This window comes from Labrus mixtus, chromosome 9, assembly GCF_963584025.1.
Source record: "Labrus mixtus chromosome 9, fLabMix1.1, whole genome shotgun sequence".
Classification (NCBI taxonomy): domain Eukaryota; kingdom Metazoa; phylum Chordata; class Actinopteri; order Labriformes; family Labridae; genus Labrus; species Labrus mixtus.
In genome coordinates, this window is record NC_083620.1 from 16,247,684 (window position 1) to 16,267,313 (window position 19,630).

The following is a 19,630-nucleotide window of genomic DNA, read 5'->3' on the forward strand; positions in this document are numbered from 1 at the left end:
TCTGTGGTAGTGGTTGTGTGTCTTATCACATGTTGGCATACAGTCAGAGGAGGAATGTCTGTTACTGTGTTTACAAGAATCTGAACTAACGTGTCATTTTGAGATACTTTTAATTGAATAGAGTATTTAATGCTACATAACAGAGTCTGGACGCAGCCGGCCCAGACAGGTTTACTTTATCCGTGTTAGATGTGTCAGTCCATTTATTTGATAACGGCCAATCAGGCTCATTTAAGGCCCCCATCTGCAGGAGTTTAGGACCTGTAAAAAAAAATCTTCAACAATGTAAGATGGCTCTTTTAATACCCTGTTTGATAAAAAGCTTTTGAAGAGTAGCAACTCAGCCCGTAGAATTATCATTTTAGTTTCAGTTTTAAAGGTGAACTGTGAATCTTTTTGTCAACAACAAAAGTTATGCTGACACCGCTGTTATTGATCAGAACACATTGTGCCCTTTAAATCTGACACACTTTGATTCATCTCATTCCCTTATTAATGAAAATGTGCAAAGCAGATTTTTTAAATATTTGTAATACTAATAATAGTAGCCCTTTATGTGCCCTTTATGTGCTTTAATGGTTATGGGTGGAATGTTTTATTAAATATATCTGCAATTTGTACTAAAGAACACCCTAAAACTAAAACTTCAAGATTAGTGAACATATCAAATAAGTACATAAACAAGATGCCACCAGTCACATTGTTTGTTCTAACTGCAGTATTAGTTTAGTTATTAGATTTGTTTTCTCTAAACGTTGATGTCAGCTTACCGGTAGGTTAATTTGGACGGGATAAAAGTAGATTTACACTTTTTCTTTTTTTTTTTTTTACAAATGAAGGAAATAAACGATGAAAAGAAGAGAAGTATTATCGCCTAATCATTTTTGTAAAAGTTTGGAAAGACCACCTGACAATCAGACTCAGGCCTCCTTTGTAATGTCGGGGGGGGGGGGTTAAAAAGCACTGATACTGTTAGTGTCAATTTAGAGGTCAATGTGAAATGTGTCGGGGTTTTCAAATTGTTGGACACAATTTTTTTTCTCGCAAAGTGAAATACAAAATTCAATGTTGCAACGAGGTTTCACTTACGGTTAGGTTTAAGTCAGTCTGCAGGAATTAATATTCGTCAGTTTGATGTCATAAACAAGCAAGTGATTGTTTGTACATGTGTGTGTTTGCACGGGACAAGAGTCACAGTTTACAAGCCATGTGGATGTGATGGAATCTCCCTCTTGTTTCAGTCATCCCTTCCCTCACTCTCTCCCTCTCTCTCTCTTTTACTCCGGCTGCTAATCAGCATTTGAAAGGCAGCTTTGACACTGAGAAAGAAAGTGGTGTGTCGAGGGGGGTAGAGGGGGTGTTGAGGCGAGGTGGGGGTAAACGCAAGCATGAGACACCGCGAGTTAGGGAGGGAGAGCTGGAGAGAGAATGAGGCGAAGGGGCTGTACAAGCATGCCTTTTATATTTACTAGTGACTGAGAGAGAGAGAAGGAGAGAGAGAGAGAGGAAGCAGCTGAAGGCAGAGACAACTGGTGTGCACGGCTTTCCCAAGAGGAAATGAAAAGAAAAAAGCACAGCGAGGAGAGTGAATGAGTGAGCGGGAGAGAGGAAGGGTGGGAGGGAGCATGCCGGCTGAAGAGAGAGAGAGAGAAATAGAGAGAGAGCAGGACGGAGAGAAAGAGAGAGAGCGAGAAAGAGATTCTCACACTGGCTGTGTCCTAATCCGAGTCCATCTCCAAGAAGCAACAGAGCAGAGTGTTGCTGAAGTGAGTCTGAGAGCCAGGGAGAGCTACATCAGCTAGCGCGCACACACAACACGCACACACACTCTCTCTCTCTCTCTCTCTGTCTCTCTCCCCCTCTCTTACTCTGTCTCTCTCTTTCACACACACTCTCTTTTTTTTGCAAACGGGAGTCCACACGATGTGTCCGGCTGCACTGCCACAGCTTTTGTGAAAGTGAGGGGACCGACGCTGCCCCCCCATCCCATCCTCCCTTTGGCTCACACACACAGTGTTTGTTTGCTGTGTTTAAGCCCGAGGTGCTGCTGGTGGAGTTGGTGGTGGTGGGGAGGGGGCACTGCCAGGGCAGAGCAAGGGGCTCCGGAGTAGAAGAGGCGGAGGAGAGGAAGAGAAAGAGGAGAGGAAGAAGAAGAAGAAGAAGAAGAGAGACAAAGTGGATCAGATCAACAGCAGCAGACTGATCGCTGGAAATGCCCGTCAGGTGAGTTGATAATGGATCTAACAACTTACACACACACATGCACGAGTATACACTCACTTTCCCACACACATGCTTCATTTCCACGCACACACACAGTTGTAAAGTTCTAAAGTCAGATTTTGTCTGATTTCTGCATGTAGTTTTAAATTGATGGTTTCTGATAGGTCAGTGATATCTTTTTAAATCTTTTTTATTAATGCGTGAAAGAGGACTTTTTAACTTTACACCCGAGGTGTCTTCTTTTTTCTCTGATATTTAATATCAGCATTTGAGCATCAACGATTAACTTTAGGATGTGATAGATTACACAATTTAAATTATGAGCCCTTACGCAAATAGCAGAAGGTTGTAGAATTTATTTAGTAAAAGAGTCAAATCAGTGAACGGCAGAAAAAGAATGAAAAGTTTTATATTTAAATGAACCTTTCTTTTGCTTTCCTGATGTCATCTTTTACTGTGTGAAAGCTTGTTTGAATGAACAATTGATAACAGAACATGTAAATATAAGTGTGCATATATGAGCACCAAATGCACAGTTTTGTAATTGAATTTAAAACAGTTTATATTAACAATTCATTCAATCAGATGTCTAGACTAAATGTTGAAAGACTCAAAGGGCTTTTTGCATTTCATCAATTTATTGTAACTGATGGACTAATTCACTGCGGATTATTTCAATCCTTGCTTTTACGATTATCCAAATAATTGTCTGTTTATGTTCTGTGCTGAATGGCTGCAATAATAATTACCAAAACACTTTCTGATAAAAATGTGTGTGTGCTTAAGTTTGAGCTACAGAAGCAAGTGTGAGAGAGAGCGAGAGCGCGGCTGCATGTCCGTCTCAACCTGCAAAGGCAGAATTGGTCACAGTTTACTGGCTTTGCAACATTCACTGCCTTCAGGGTGTTTGCAGCAGGTGGTCCAAAAATTGGGAGAATGAGTGTGACAAACGCACAGTGTTCACTGCTGCTGTGCGGTAAATAATAACATCAACCATCACGAACTGATTTCTGATTTTTTTTTTTTTTGTGATGAAAGGCAGTTTTTTTTTTTGATAGTTAGAGTCTCTTACTTTCTGTAAAAGTCAGACTCTTAAAGAAGCCGAGCACTGATTTAACATTTTTTTTATATGCATGGGTGTGCAAAAATGTGTGTCTAGATTCCTGCAAGATTCCCTTTTTGTGTTTGCACATGTGTCTGTCCATATGCCCATATTTGTGCTTTTGTCATACCCTCCTTGAATATTTATCCAGAATCTGAGTTGTTTGTTTTGTATAAATACTGCTGTGTTTGGTACCCGGCCCAGCAGCATCATTTGCACACACACCTGCAGAGAAAGCAGGTGCTCGAGATAAATTCAAAGCAAATAACTACCTGCAGCACAGATTCACTCTTTCAGGTGTCAGGACGAGGTGTCAAAGTGGTGCGATAAGTAAAAAAGAGTAATGTGCTCTTATGTGATCTGACATTCACTGCAAAAAAAAGCAGTATTTTGTTTCACTTTTTCAGGATTTAACATTTTTATAGAAGCGATATATCTACTTTTCAGTCGGTATTCCTGCTTTGGAGATTGAAAACAGCAGCAATAAATGTATGTAGAAGCGCTGACACGAAACAGCTTGAGACCGTGTCATCACACGTACGTGGTACAGTTTATACCCCGGACCACTGAGCCTCTAAGCTACTCCATCCGTTTCAGCTCTGGCATGTGCAGGGCTCTTTGGTCGTGACCTCGCTTCAGGCCTTTTATATTAGACCCAGATGCAAGATTCTTCTTTGGCTTTTGGGTTTAAGGAGCTGCGGTTCATACCAGCGGGCGACTGTGTGACAGACTCTGAATTGGATGACTTTGTGCAAGTGAAATTGTTGGCAAGAAAGTGCTCTGTTTGAAGACGGCAGACAAAAAGTAAAGCTAAAAAAATGTTTAATATAAGGTAGCTGTTTTTTTTTCTCAAGGGCAGGCAGATGAACCTGTTTTTATATTTTCGGTGCAGGTGTGTATTTCTGATGATCTTGCACGGTAACATCTGGTTTTCTTCGCAAGTTAAGAGTTCTTTTACATAAACACTACTCTCACACGAACAGATAGAGGTGATATCAGTCATTTTCAAGTTATTTCAGTTGGAAGACTGAATCACTTTTCGTGCCTCTCTGATATCGTCGCAGGTAGACAGCTACCTGACCACTTCCGCTACCTTTGCTTCTCTTGATATTTTCTATCTCTTTCTATTGCTCCCTTACACACACACACACACACACACACACACACACACACACACACACACACACACACACACACACACACACACACACACACACACACACACACACACACACACTAAGGTGGTCAGTGTCTGCTGTGTTGACAGACAGCAGCTCACACACGCCTTGCTCTCTCTGGCTGTGCCTGCCTGAGTGTGTGTGTGTGTGTGTGTGTGTGTGTGTGTGTGTGTGTGTGTCTGTGTATGTGAGGAGCATTGACAGACAGTGTGTGGGTCTGTGACAGAGGGTGTCAGCGTGGTGTCAGGGAGATGTGTTTAGTGTCACACTCTGCTGACCTGATCTCCGCTCGGACTGTCCGCTCCGGCCCCGCTGTGGCTCCTTACATAACCCCTGCTGTCATTCACACACCGGCCTAAAGGGATCCTCACACTCACACTCATACACACACACACAGTAACTTAGTGACGTGCACAAGATGTGAAGGCATCCAAAGTCACAGTCTAATGCAAGATCAGGTGCTAAACTCTCATCATCATCTCTTTCGTTAACTTATTTATGCCACGACGAAAAGGAAAAGTTAACACTAAATGTGAAAATATTTAAACAAAGCACGGAGCTTCCAGCAGTGTGTGGGAATCCAGTCCGAGGCCTGCGGGGATCAGGGTGTCCCCATGGTGCAGCGAGACACCTACACAACTTGTGCAACGCTTATGAAGAGTTTGACTGTGCTCTGAACTCTGACTTTTGCACCCTGCTAATTGATGTGTCTGTATTAGCATGTGGACATCGCTGTGCAGAATGAGTTTACTTTCAAGTCCAAGCACACACTTGCATCTGTGTGTGTGTGTGTGTGTGTTGGAGAGAGTGAGTGACCCTGTGTACTGTGCTTTGGCCTGTGGTTATTTGGAGGTCAGGGCTGATGTGGTCTCTGCCTGCAGGAGTGGATTTACCATCTTTTGCCTTATAGAGAGAAACCTGCATCCACTTAGCCGACTCTTTCACACTCGGAGAGAGAACTTTCCATTTATTTATATTTTTACCTTTTTCTGTTTGTTCAACACAAATAACTTTATAAAATTTGAAAAAAAAAAAAAACATTTGAAAAGTAACGTGACTATTTTGAGAATCCTCCCTGAGAAGCGTTTTTGATTGACCTCCCCGTTTGATCCTCTTCCCTCCTTTAGCCTTGTCTGACTTAGAGGTCGGAGTATTTAACCTCAGAGTTTACAGCAGCTGTTGAACTTGTTCTGTTTTGTTGGCTCAGGGTTTTGTCTTTTAGGCATAGATATCATCAAGGTCAGGGATGGTTCATGACGGACTTAACATTTGTATTATTTATTTCTATTATTGCTGTTTTGATTCTTCAAATGTTCTACTTCAGATATTATTTCACTCGAACTTAAAGTTTATATTTTGGTTGTTTTGGTGAGTTATTTTACTGATGAACTCTTTAAATTACAGGACACATTTGATCCATATCATGCTATCATATCGTCTCAGTGTCCAGTTTTACTTGTCAGTGCTGGCACCAGGTAAAGTGGTTCTTTGTCAAATCATCTAAGTTGTCTAGTAATTTGGGTAACACATTGTTTCTTTTATTTTTGATGATTCTAATTGGTTGCCACAGAAGTTGTCACTCTTTTAATTCATACCACTTTGTAGGATAAAGTTTGCAACCTTATTTTACTTCTTATGCTGCTTGAATTTTTTCCACAAAATGAGGAATGACATTCTTTTTTTCAAAAATCCACTTGACTAATGCTCCATTCTCTATTTTTCAGGCTAATGTTGTAAATACAGCACACTGTTTGCGTAGCTACTTTGAACTTTCATATTTAATACAGTGAAGGTGAAGGGGAGTGAATAGTTTGTGTGTACTGGGGCCGAGGTGGATGGTAATTATGACAGGCATGGATTGTATCTTGCGTAGCTCCAAGCCCGTGAGGAGTGGACATCAAAGCTCATTCACCAAAGCACTCTGTAATAAAAGAAGAGGAGGGGAGAGATATTGATTACCATGGGTGAACATTAGCAAATCTCTTTCTCTCTCCTTTTTTTCATATACGTCTTCATCCGTCCATCACTCCTCTCCCGCTCACTCTCTTTCTCTTACTGTCTGATTTACCTCTCTCCACCTCAACTTATGCTTCCTTCATCCCCCATCCGCTCTCCAATCCCCCCTCTCTTATCATTTATTAATCACTGATCTCTTTATTCTGTATTCTTCCCGTGAAGGGACGGTCCACACAGTGACTGTACACTGCTGGTTGTTATCATCATTCCTTTACACCCTTCCCGAACCCTCCTCTTCCTCTCCATCAACGTGGAGATACCTGAGGGCAGGCGGGGTCACTCTGGTCCAATCTAACGTCGTATTGATTCCATTAGATAATTAATGACCCAGGCAGGGGCCAGGGAGGAGCAAAGAGGGGGTTAGGAGAGGGGATGTGGGGCTGAGGATGATGGGAGAGGCGGAGGGACTGGAGGAAGGGGAGCAAGGGGTGGGGGGACGCCAAGGCCCTTGAGAGTTTGAGAGAAACCTTTGGTTTGGAATGATCCAGAGTCGTCAAGGTCAACCGCAGCCGGTGCTCGGATACGAAAGCAGAATGCAGAGCAAGTTGGAATACTGATAGATATGGGGGGGGGGGGGGCTTCATGTCCAGCAGCTGTCGATTGATCAGCGGCTGAAAAATTGTACATTAAAAAGTCTTTTGACTTCCAAATCTTGAGGTCCAACCAGGGCCGTAATGCATGATAAGTAGTTTTCAGCCCTCCAACCAGAATACCAAACTTCATCTCCCCGGACGCTTCAGACGCTCATTTACAACTACTCAACAACATGAAAGGCAAGATAGAAAACTAGCTACATCAAATATTCTGTGCGTGTTATTTCCAACCGTGTTTGCTACATCTTCCATGATATTGAGCGTTCCCTCTGATAAATTATTATTCCCCGGAATATCTACATCGCTGTGGTACGTGAACTTCACTTCGACCTTAAGTTGAAGATAATTAGAGAGAGAGGGTTGGAAAAGAGCTGTAAGAGAGTCTGAAGATACTAATGCTCTAGTATTTTCAGACAATCGATAGATGACAGAAAACCAGAAAGGGAAGACAGAGATGAGGTGTAGTGGGGTTAACATGCCAAAGCCAGACCAGCCTATCCTGAGCATTTTTCTCAAAGGGCTGTAAATGGCAAACTGCAGATAAATCAGCTGTTCAATGCTCCTGTCAGCTCATCCATGGGGTGCAAAAGAAACTAGTCAAAATGTCCCAGTACAGATATCAACAAAAGTTTAAGTTTGAATATTGCAGATTTGGTAAAACAGACTCCAGGGATGCTATTTTAGCAAGGTGCTGAAAGGCTAATCTCCACCAAAACTAGATCTAAAAAAAAAAAAGACGCAAGCTTCAAGACTTGAAAAGACTCCTGTGTGTTTTTTCACTTTATCTGAAATGAAAAAAATATTGTAGGTTATCCCTAAACCCTTTTTATAACTTCCTTGGATAGTAAACTCCTCAGAATTTGACAGAAATCATAAAAAAGCTTCAGAGCTCAAACTATTATCCTCCCCCTTTCCCTACAGCTTGATCCTACTCGTCACCTTTGCACGATGGCACCGTGCATGTGGTCTCTGTTGAGCTATGAAACCTCCTCTGCCTCCACATTCACAGTCTTGGCCAGCCTCTATATTGGGCCCCAGGGGTTGAGGAGATGAGGCATAAAACAACCATGTCTCTACCTAGGGGAGCTGGTGGCACGGCACTGGGGCTATTGTCTGTCTGCGTGCTGTTTGACTTAAATGTGTTCATTTGCCTGATGCCCCTAGCTCCCTGCGGGGAGGGGCAACGCGGGGAGAGGAGGGGCAGGCTAACGAACCACTGACAGCTGGAGGCCCTAATTAAACGTCCCCGCTGAAAATAAACAGAGCGGGAGCCAAGCGAGCAGCCAGAGAGGGAACGCACGGCAAACAGCGGCTGTGTACGCTCGCCGCAGTGCCCTCCGCTCTGTTGCTGTTGAGGCCGTGCCAAAAGTGCATGGCTCTATAGGGCAGGGGTCTCAAACACACACTCACATAAACTACACTGATGAATATGGAGCACTGCAGCAACACATCGTGAACACCTGCGCTCACACTTGATACAGGTTGATCTCTACAGCTGTGGGCGCCGTATATTTTTACACTCAGTGCTCTCAGAAGTCACACTTTTCCTTTTCCATATATTTCCCACTGAGCCGTTACAGAATAAGTCGACTCAGCGGATTGTTTCACACTCTGCGTCCAGATGACACTTCTGACATTCAGCCTGTTGTTGCTGCCTGCTAGCTAGCCAGAGCATTAGCAGTCAAAGTGGCGGGGTCCATTTGGGTGAGTGCATTAATGGGCCGCCCAACCTGCGACAAGGTTATGAGGCTGATTGAATAATTACTGTGGAGGCCCCTGTCCATTACGCCCCTGTGTCTGCTCCGATAGAGGGAGAGATGGAGAGATAGCTCGAGACAGAACGATGGAGGGAGAGATTAGATAAGCACAGATAGGGTCAATTAAGAGATAAACATACAGGTATGGGATGGAAAAAGGCCATGCATGTGTATATGTGTGGGTGAAAATGTGAGGGTAAATTGTTTCCGTCCTCTGTCTCCTTTTTTAATCCCCCCATCCTACTGTATGCAGCTGAAATTGGCATGTAGCACATTTAACCAGGTGAGATAGAGAAGGTGACAAAGGTGAAGTTGTTAGACAGAGGTGTGCTGCCCTCAGCTCGACCCTGTCTTCTCTTCAGCAGACTCTTTGTGAAAAAGCACTGTCAATGTCTCAGTGTGCAAGCTTTAGACAAGCAGATATAGGTTTCCTATATTTGAGTGAAGCCTCAGCCTTAAACATTAGCCAGGGACAAACTATTCTGTCAATGTAAGCACCCTGCGTAAAGGGTTAAATCTTGTGTCGGACAATTCCCCTTGATTGATCAAATTAGCATCTTTACCACTCTCTTAGTGACTTAAATCAACTTGTGGGGCAATCCATTTTAAGTGATCAGAATCTGATATAACCAAAGTCAAGCTGACAGTTCGCTCCCAAAGTCAAGAAAGTTTATCGTAATTAATCATGCGTTAAAATGTAAAAAATGTATTTACCACATTGTGTCTGCATTACGTTTTTAGCTGTTCTGTATTGCTTTTAATTTTCTTCAGCAGTTTTGTCAATACCCAAAAAAATCTGAAACACTAATGAATTCATCAGCCTCAACTGCACTTGAAGTTCACTGTTATTTAGCAAACGATAACATGCTAAGCTCAAACAGTGAGTCTGGTAGACTAAACTGCTCCACGTTAGCATTGTCCTTTTGATCATGTGATCATGCTGACTTTAGCATTCTCTCTTAAGTCTGCTCAGGTTAAAGCTACTGTGAGGTTAGTGTGATACGTTATCTCTCTACTGATATGATCTTTTACATGCTAAGTAGTGTTTTCAGACAAAAACCTCATCCTGCTTGGTTTCAAGTGTTGCACTACCACTCACTGTGAATCCACGGAACATGTGTCCAATGGCAATACCGGTCTGCACGCTGTAGATGGCTCTGTCTGACACAGACTGGACGTTGGCAATGACAGGCATTGACAGTAACTACATGGAAATAATCAGTCTAATTACAGATAGTCTGGTATGCTTTAGCTGTAGTCTTGTTGGTCGTTATCAGTGTTTGATGATTTTACCTCTAGGCTCCTGAAGAGAGACAGGACATTTTGGGAGGAGAGAGTAGGGAATGACATGCAGCAATGGGACGAGGTCGGATTAGAATCCACGGCAGCTGCGACGTGGTCTATAGTCTCTCTACATGGGGCGTGCGACATAACCGCTGGCCTATCCGGCACCCCAAGCAATAACCATTTGTTCAGTTTCTACTGAGGCCACTCTTTTTCACACTGGCCAAGACTGTTAGCAGTAGAAAGAATACTTTTCTGCTTTTTTATTTCAGCCTTTAACTACTAAAGGTATATGACCCGACCTCCCCTTTTACCATCTTTTCTCTGGGGTGAGTCCAACGTTGACTCCTCTGCCTTTGAAATTGGTCCAAGAAGTTTTCCTGCATACATTTTTACATTGGCTGTTTAAGCCTAGATTTGTGAAATGATATCTGCCAAACCTGCCCGGCTTCTGCTGACCCCTCTTAACCAAGGTCAACATAGCAATGCTCAAGCTGGAGACATAATCCATTTTCCTCCGCCCCGGCAAAGCTCTACTGAGTTGATTGTGCTGACCCAGCCGGGCCAAATAGTGAGAGAGATAGAGAGTGAGAGGAAGTAAGAAAGAGAGAGAGGGCATCTCAGGCCCAAGGGCATGACATGGGTGTGCTCGGGGCCACACCAGCCCTTTAAATGTCAACACAGCAATGAGGGGAGGGTGACTGGTGAGGAGCAGGGCTCTCTTTGAGGACATTTGAAGAATATTGGCAACTTTGACCACGGGAGAAGGTGTCGGAGACTGGAAAAATGCATCAATAGATGTGGAGGAGTGGGCAACGGACGGGATGTGCCTCATCTTTGGAGATGTTTGTTTCAAAGTCCAGTCGCGAACAAGTTTGCGTATCCTCTCAGTGAGAGGGGAGGCAATTTGGACATCTGGGATTTTCAGCTTAATTTTGGCTTCAAAGGTGGCTTAGTGTTTTGTTTTATGTCTTTTACCTTGGGAACAGTCCCTGACCTTTAAGTGGGGAAGTACGTACAGTACATAATTGCTCTCTGTCAACCTAACATCCTTCTTTCTTTCTTTCTTTCTTTCCCCCTCTTTGTAGAATATGGCTGCTAGTCTCAACAAGCATATTTAGTAAACCAATTTTTCAGATAGATTAGGTAAGAAATTGTAAGTTGAGTTTACATCCAAGCATGTTAACATACATGATATTCTCAAAAATAAAATTCCTTCAATACAAAAGTGCAAGTGGAGATGTCACAAATGTCCTTAATTGAGAAAAGGCTTCATGCTCGCTTAAGCCTTAAAAAGTATTTTATTCAATGAAATAAACTGTTAAGCAACATAATATAATACAATATAGTATAAATATAACTGTTAATGAATACAAGGATTCAAAAAACCTTTTAAATGGAACATCCCAAAAATGCTCGAAGTTGTATCGGACATGATTATTTTATAGCTTTAAGTTGTGAATTTACTTACATTACTCAAAACTCTAACTTATTTTCCTCTTTCCTCTGCTGTCTGTCATTGAACTCAAGGTCTGAGTCCGTCACACCCTCAGCCAATCAGAGCCTTCGTTAACGCCGACGTCGGCACGCGATTGGGATGGCGACCATGCCGTTTGTCAGCGAGGGGAAGTGTGTAAGTGTGGAGTGGGATTTCCTGCAAGGACTACTGGCCAAGCCTCCCACCCTGCCCTGGTGAGACACAACACACACACACAGACACACACACACAGACACACACACACACACACACACACACACACACACACACACACACACACACACACACACACACGCTGATACTGTATAAGCCTGAATGCATGTCCATGAATTAATTTCTGCAAGGTGAAATCCATGCCTTAGCACCCTTGCACACAGTGACAGCCTGAAGAAGAATTTCTTATCAATGAAACACAACCTAGAAGACATAAGTCTGATCTTGTTGCCGCTTCATTTAACTGGTATTGTTGCCCACCTGCCAATCCTGTCAGAGCCATGAATCCCCCTCCCCTTAGCAGGAGATTAAGTAAATTTGGCCGGAATTATTAATGGGCAGTCATTTACAGGCGGATATAAAAACTAAGCAGAATCAATGTGTGCGTATTGATTGTTCTCTGTGGCCGGGGTCGAGGCGGTATAATAATGAGATGTTACAGAGGCTGGCAGCATGAGTCCACACACACACACACACACACACACACACACAAAGCCACACACACAGTGCGCCCTTAATAGAGAATAGCAGGGAGAAATACAACATCTGTGTCAGCTGATTAATATACAAACATATGTACAAACATAATACACAGCCCTTTTCTGTGTTCTTTCCCTTCTTTGCTCACATGCACACCCCCCACTAGTGGTCTTTCATGGGAGGAGAATCAACAACACAGACACGAGGGAGACAGGCTGGTCCGTCCTGCTCCTCTGGCTCTCTTTCTCACACACACACACAAACACACACACACACACACACACACTTTATTCCAGCGCAGCACCAACACAAATTGTGAAGTGGCTGTGACAACATAATTCCACCACTCAAGCCCCATTGAGGAGAGTCAATACCCAATCAGAGAGACAGGCTACCTGAGCCCCGGCCCCCCTCTGTCACTCTGCCCCTCCCTCTCCTATTGATCCCTCAATCACGGTTTCAGCTCACCAGCCCGGGTCCAGATGAGAGAGAGAGAGAGAGAGAGGGAGAGAGGAAAGGGGGGGTGGGGGGAGAGAGAGAGGGAATCAAGTGGAGGAAAGTGTGAGATAGTCAGCGAGAGATTGTATGTGTGTGTTCACATATTGGATTTTGGAGCAAATGGCATTATTAGGACTCTGCTGTGAAATACAGAGGGATAGAGTTTGTCTGTAATTACGAAGGCAATCTGTAGAAGGGCAGGATGGAGATTGTTTCAAAAGACTTGCAGGAGCTATTAATATCATGTGTATTTATGGAATGAGTTTCTCAACGGAGCTCAGGTCATTTATACAGAGCAAGAATCAATCTACAGGTGGTCAGTACAAGGCCATTATGTGATACCCTTTACTGGGTCAGAATATTTCTCTGCCCTTTTCCTGTTAATTCTCCTCCCTTTGTTTATCTGTTTCTGCCAATTACCACTTTCTTTCCGTCCACACCCCTTCACACTTCGTCTTTTTCACTCGTAAAAACACCCAACCCCCTTTCTGCCCCTCCGCAGTCTTCAGAACCTGCGTAAAGAGAAGTCTCGCAATGCAGCTCGGTCGCGGCGGGGGAAGGAGAACTTTGAGTTCTTCGAGCTGGCCAAGATGCTGCCTCTGCCTGGCGCCATCACCAGCCAGTTGGACAAGGCCTCGGTGATACGGCTGACCATCAGCTACCTGCACATGCGCACCTTTGCCAGCCAGGGAGACCCGCCCTGGAGCCCACTGATGGAGGGAGACAGCAACTGCAAAGGTAAGCAAAAGGGACACACCTAAAAACAAGATTAACAGTCAGGTTCTCTATATGAAGGACATTCAGATCACATATTGAAATTCTCATAATGTTTCATTTGCTTACATTTGACTGCTGATCCATTGTTGTATTTGCCCCTCAGAGGCAATATACCTTAACAATACAGCAGCCATTGCAATATAGCATCTTATTGTACGTTATCTGCACTTTTAATAATCACTTAATTACACCCTCTGGTTATGTACAATTTTATGATTCAAGTTACATTTTCCACCAGTGCTGAGGTGTACACATGTCAATGCAAGCTACCCAGGAGACACTTGACGAATTATTAATTTATTTCAGTCTGTTTCACAACCTGCTAAAACTCCTGATTAGAGCTTAAATTGTGCTTTCATGTCATGTCTCAGATCAGGATTCATGCAGCTCATCCTACAAGGAAAAGGCACAGCACAGATCTTTAGTGTAGCCAACAGACACAAACCAATCAAAACCTGTGTTTCAACTCACATGTCCCTCCTCAATCAAAAGTGATCAGCAGCAGTCTGCCCATTTACTCCCACCCACAGAGAAACCCTGTGCCAAAAAAATATGTTGAGGACCAGGACAATTATCCGGTCCTCTATTAGTGACCATAATTACTTATGCTGCCCAAGCACATGTTCATTCACAGGCCTGTAAACCTACATGTTTCTATAATCATACAAAGACTCTCCATAGGCTGGTGGGAGTGGGATTTATGTATTGATTGGAAGTGTGAAAGTGTGTGTTTTTATGTGTGTAAGAAGGAGTTTGATGATACGCATAGAGGGAGAGAACTATTGGTGCGATTTGTAATTACAGAAATTAACTATATAACGAGGACAGTGTAATTATAAAGCCTGTCTAATTGCTACTATTACTGAGGGGAAACGATGCTGCTACAATTAGAGGTGTGTGTTTATGTGTGTATTTTTGTGTTCGTGCCTGTTCTTGACCGATTTGTGGAAACGTGTGCAAAAAATGTGTGTCATGTTGAAGCCATGCTGGTGTGTGAGTGTGTAGGCTCGTTATACCGCCATATAAACCCTGATGCCTGTTCACATGTTGATTTATAAAGATGAGAAAGTGGTGCTAATGCACAACCCAAATATTATTATAAATACCAAATCAATACTTTTATCAAGATCATTTAAGTTGTGATTTGAACAACAATATTTTTTATTGGAAATGCCTTTTAATAACCAACATGTCTTCATCCTGAAATAACAAAAAAGGCTGATTACAAATTTATCCAAATTACATAACTATGTAAGTGAACTAAGTGATCTCATGGGTTGGGGTAGCATTTCATGACTTTTGGAGATGCTGGTAAAAAATGTGAGTCAGATTAACTTTGTTGTCATTGTTGCAATTGACAAATTACTTTTGTTTTTGAAAAGTAGAGGAGGGGGTGATCCCCAAAAAGGGCCCCAGAAAACACTCATATATTTAGAATGTTCCTAAATCTTAATGGCCGTTTGAAAAGCCTCGTTCACAGCAGACATTTTGACTTGCCATCGCAGGAAAAGCACAGATGTGAAACTCTGTGTCTTTGTCGCTCCAGAAGTAAGAGGGTCTTGTAGCTGCTGCTGCTTTGTTTGATTTGTTGATGTGCTGCCTGTCTGCGCAGGTACTCAGCAGCTTGGAGAAACTGGGGTAAGGCGAATTAATCAGAATCAGAATCAGAAATACTTTAATCCCAGAGGGAAATTCGGTGCCATGTGCCATGGTTTCCCATTTTCTTTTAGGGTGAGGTCACACTGGCCATACGTACCGTGCCGTTGTCAAGCACGATTGGCCCCCCTCTGCGCCATTCCCGGCCAGCGGTCACACTGGCCAGGACTAACCGAGCCTAAGTATGTTTACCTCTTGTATATAACGTCGTAATACAACACATGCATGCTTTACGTTATTATGAAGCGTGTTTACAAACAGACGGACTCGAGAGAGAGGAACAAAAAAGGGATGCGCAGTCGAGTCCGCGTCTGCACATCGGAGAACAACACAGCATGACAGCTACTTTACTGACTTTGCGGCTTATTTTAAGCCATTTTAATCAGACACAGCCATAAATAAATAAAAAAATAATATAAATGCACGGCCAAGTCCGCGGCTGCACATCAGAGAACAACACAGAGAACATGACAGCTACTTTGTAGCTTATATTGAGTCATTTTAGTCAAATACAGCCATGAAACTCTGGATTTCTCCATAATGAAGGCTGTCAGCGTTGCTTGTGCTCGTGCTCGTGCATGAAGTGTACCGTGGCGAAGAACACCTCTCCAAAGTGTGCCAAAGCCAAGGAAGTGTACCATACCTGAACACGGCACGGAGCGGTCACACTGGCCAAACGAACTTTGACTTTAGGGTTGAAGCATGCTTGGGCATGGTACAGATGGCCAGTGTGACCGCACCCTTAGAGTTCTCCAGCTCGCAAAATCTGGATCGGGTCTTATCCCTGTTTCTGAAATCAGGATATGATGTTTACACAAACACAAAAAGAGGATACTTAAAAAAAGATCAAAACCGGGATAGTCCATGTAAACCCACTCAATGTCCACTTCAGGATACATTGCATACCACAAAAGTCAGGACATTTTTAAAGTAAGAAAATTAGTGTCAAAAAAGCACAGGTATAAATCATTTCACTAATGATAACTGAGTTCTGATTGGCTGGCTCGGATTCAGGGTGATGGTATTGTGCATGCTGGCTCACTATCACATTATTGTCATGGGGAAACAGAGCATTTGTTAATGTAATTACTAACACCATCTTTCCCTGCTATGGCATGACATGCACAACCACAACAGGATACTTAATAAAGTCTGTAACACTAACGTCCATGTAAACGCACTCATTGATATTTAATGCTTATTGCGACAGCTACACAGGATATCATGACTTTACGTTTAAAAGGCACACACAGAGTATTTACAGACAGTAATTAGAAACAATTGAAGTTCAATACAAAGCAGTAATAATAATTATCTGAATTTCATACTATTAACCAAAAGTATCCCACTGAAATATCTTATATTCTATAAAACATGCACAGCCCTTTTCTAAAGAGAACGTACATTATCAAGGGTGAATCCAAAGGGATCCATCGATATCTAATCAGGCATGCAGCGTTGCACAATCTGAATGTCTGAGTGATATCCATACGTACTCATAGTCATAGTCACATACTCACACATAGTCATGGCTTTCACTGAGCTTCACACGTAGCGAATTGTTTTGCTTTTCTTGGCCTTGACAGACTAAAAAAAAAAATGCTGTTTAGAAAAGTTGGTGTGCAGGTAGCCTTGCTGTCCCATGCATAAGCTGAAAGTGAAGTAGAAAGACAAATGTGAGTTGTGCTGCTTACACTACAATGAGAAGCTCGGTACAAATGTAAACCATAGCTGTAAATAAAGAATCCTGCAGCAGCTACACGAAGGTCACAGATATTGTGAGGCATTTAAAAGCACACTGAATTGCAGCGTGTTCTACCTGCAAATGACATTAGAGTCTGAACTGTTTCGGGCATTTCTTCTACTGATATCTTGAGTCATTTATTAAATGCTTGGAGATTTCTACAAGCTGGTCATACAGCCTCAGCGGGGCCAAGGCTGAAAATGCAATGCTAATTTGGACATCAGTTTGAACAAGTCTACCCACAATGCATTGGCAGGGTTTTTAAGTGTGATGCATGACTTTAATTCTGTTAGTGGAATGTGGTCAGAGTTCCAGCTGAAAAGGAGAGGAGGGGAAGGGACCGATGTAGAAGGAATAAAGATGAGAGGATGAAGAGGAGTCTGAGGAAAGGAGGAGGGGGAGGTTGCATTCCTTCACTCGCTCCCTCATGTCCGAGGGTTTTTGGACGGGCGAGGGCCAGTGGAGAGCGGAGAGGAAGGTGGAGGATGGAGGAAAGGAGAGGAGAGGAGAGGAGAAGAGAGGGATGTAGGGAGGGAAGGGGAGGGGCCGGTGTGGCTTTTGTCTGCTTCCCACGTTTCAAAGCCAGTCTTGAAAAATGAATAGACAGAGGAAAATCAATTGCATGACCTTCACAGAGAGAGGGAGGGAGAGAGAGAAGGAGGAGAGAGACAGATTATGGAAGGAGGGAGCAAACGAAAAAGGAAAGGAAGGAGAGTAAAATGACCCATGATATTCATTCCATTCACTGTGTGTTAGTGTGTGCGTTCTTGTATGTATTCACAGAGCACATCAAAGGACTCAACCCTTTTATTTGAGATCATTTATATTTCAAAACCTCTACGTATTGAGTCAATTCTGCTTTAGGGGACAGTTGTTTTTGTTCTATTTCCCTCCTTGTTTAAATGTCCAGATAAAAGATCATTCTGGTTTATCTTTACCTAAGTTAAGTTTTATCTTTGTAGCTTTGACTTCATCATTTCTATCAGTCATGTATCCAACACACTTATGGCTGAGAAAAAGGTTCATCAACAATACAATATTGTATATTTAACAATTTTAACCAATTAATCATTAATTGGAATTAAAACCAAACACTGAATAAGACAACAGCTGCTCACTACTACACTAAGTTCGGTAGATTTTAGATTCAAAAAGCCTTCTGGTCTTGAAAGTTTGAAGCGTGTTTCACCTCTAACTCATTGACTGTGATTAAGAGATGGATGTTGCTGACCAAGATCTGACCATTATTTGTTGACTAATGTTTTTAATCCTCTCATTTGGCACCATTGTTGTTGCCATGTTGTTTATTTTAGTCAAAACTGACCATATTGGAGATTTGGGAGTTTGTGTTCAGTGACTGAAATTAGCACCCATCAGGCAGCCAATTCCACCCGCCTGTAACTCAACCTATCTAACCCCCTTATCATTTATAAAGCCTCCTATGTTTCTTTAAATCCTGACCTAATTTGAACCAGTGAGTTTAATAAAAATTCAACTCCTAAACAGTTTTCATGAACGCAAAAATCATGTTGTGACACCCAATACCCCACCCAACAGTAATTGTTGCCAAACATTGATTTTTAACAAATTCACAACATTAACAAATGCCCCTAGATATGTAAAGACGTCATTTTTTCGTCCAAAGAACAAATTGTTTTCAGAAATGTCCTGTATTGCAATCATAGACTGTATAATAAATGAAAAGCAAAAGTAAAGCCCAATGATTTAGAGCTCTCCCTGCTGACTGGCTGGTCATCCATGTAAACTGCTGCAAACTTTAATTAATTAACAAGTAAAAAATACATTTTTCTCATGTACATGGTGTCTGACATTATAATGAGTTCATATCATGCTGGTTTATGTGAGAAGTTTATGGTGTGTTTTCGTCAATTCAGTAGCTCCACCAGCTAGATTCCCTTCTGCACATTTCTTGGCTCTAAATTATATCACCAGCACAATATGGCTGCGCTCGACTAGGCAATGTTTTGGCTTCAATTTTGTGTAATGGAAGGAGCCTTATTTATACACAGTCTATGATTGCAATGTACTGTATCTTAATTCAGGTCAGGTTATTATAGAAGAAAATAGTGACATTTCCATAGAAGTACATTTTGTAGTTGATTTAATACTTGGAACACAAACTACTCAGACTTTATTGAGCAAGTGCAACAGAGTAGCTGGAGATCCCCTCAGTGTTTTACAAGGTACAGTACAATGACAGCTCACAGCAGCAACAGGGCCAGCTCAAGTGTTTTACTGTCTCTGTTAGTGAGGTCAAACACACCTCTATCCTCCCCAGCCATGGTGACATTGACTTTCATTCCCTCTCCCTTCTCTCTCACCCTTGTCTCCTTTCTTTCATTGCCTCTGTCTCCCTCGCCCCTCGTCTCCCTTCTGTCTCCCCCACCTCTTCTTTCTCCCTGTGTCTGCCTCCCCTCTAATTCACGGCGTTTAAAGCAGCCAGGGCTTTTAAGGGAAGTTAATTGCACTCAAATTATGTTCGACCGCGAAAAGAAGCAAGGGAGGAGAGACAGAGATAGAGATAGAGGAGAGATAGAAGGAGGGAGGGATGGATGTCAGGGAGAGAAGATAATTGCGACAGAGGGACACC

The 19,630-nt window shown here is 42.6% G+C and overlaps 1 protein-coding gene across 1 annotated transcript in view; it reads left to right on the forward strand.

The window, feature by feature from the left end:
• Positions 1-1,474: 1,474 nt before the first annotated feature.
• npas1 (neuronal PAS domain protein 1) overlaps positions 1,475-19,630 on the forward strand; it is a 39,460-nt gene continuing 21,304 nt past the window's right edge. The window contains exons 1-3 of the mRNA XM_061046541.1: positions 1,475-2,223; positions 11,684-11,845; positions 13,345-13,580. Coding sequence (XP_060902524.1) covers positions 11,751-11,845; positions 13,345-13,580 — 331 coding nt within the window. The 5' untranslated portion in view covers positions 1,475-2,223; positions 11,684-11,750. The remainder of the gene's footprint in view (positions 2,224-11,683; positions 11,846-13,344; positions 13,581-19,630) is intronic.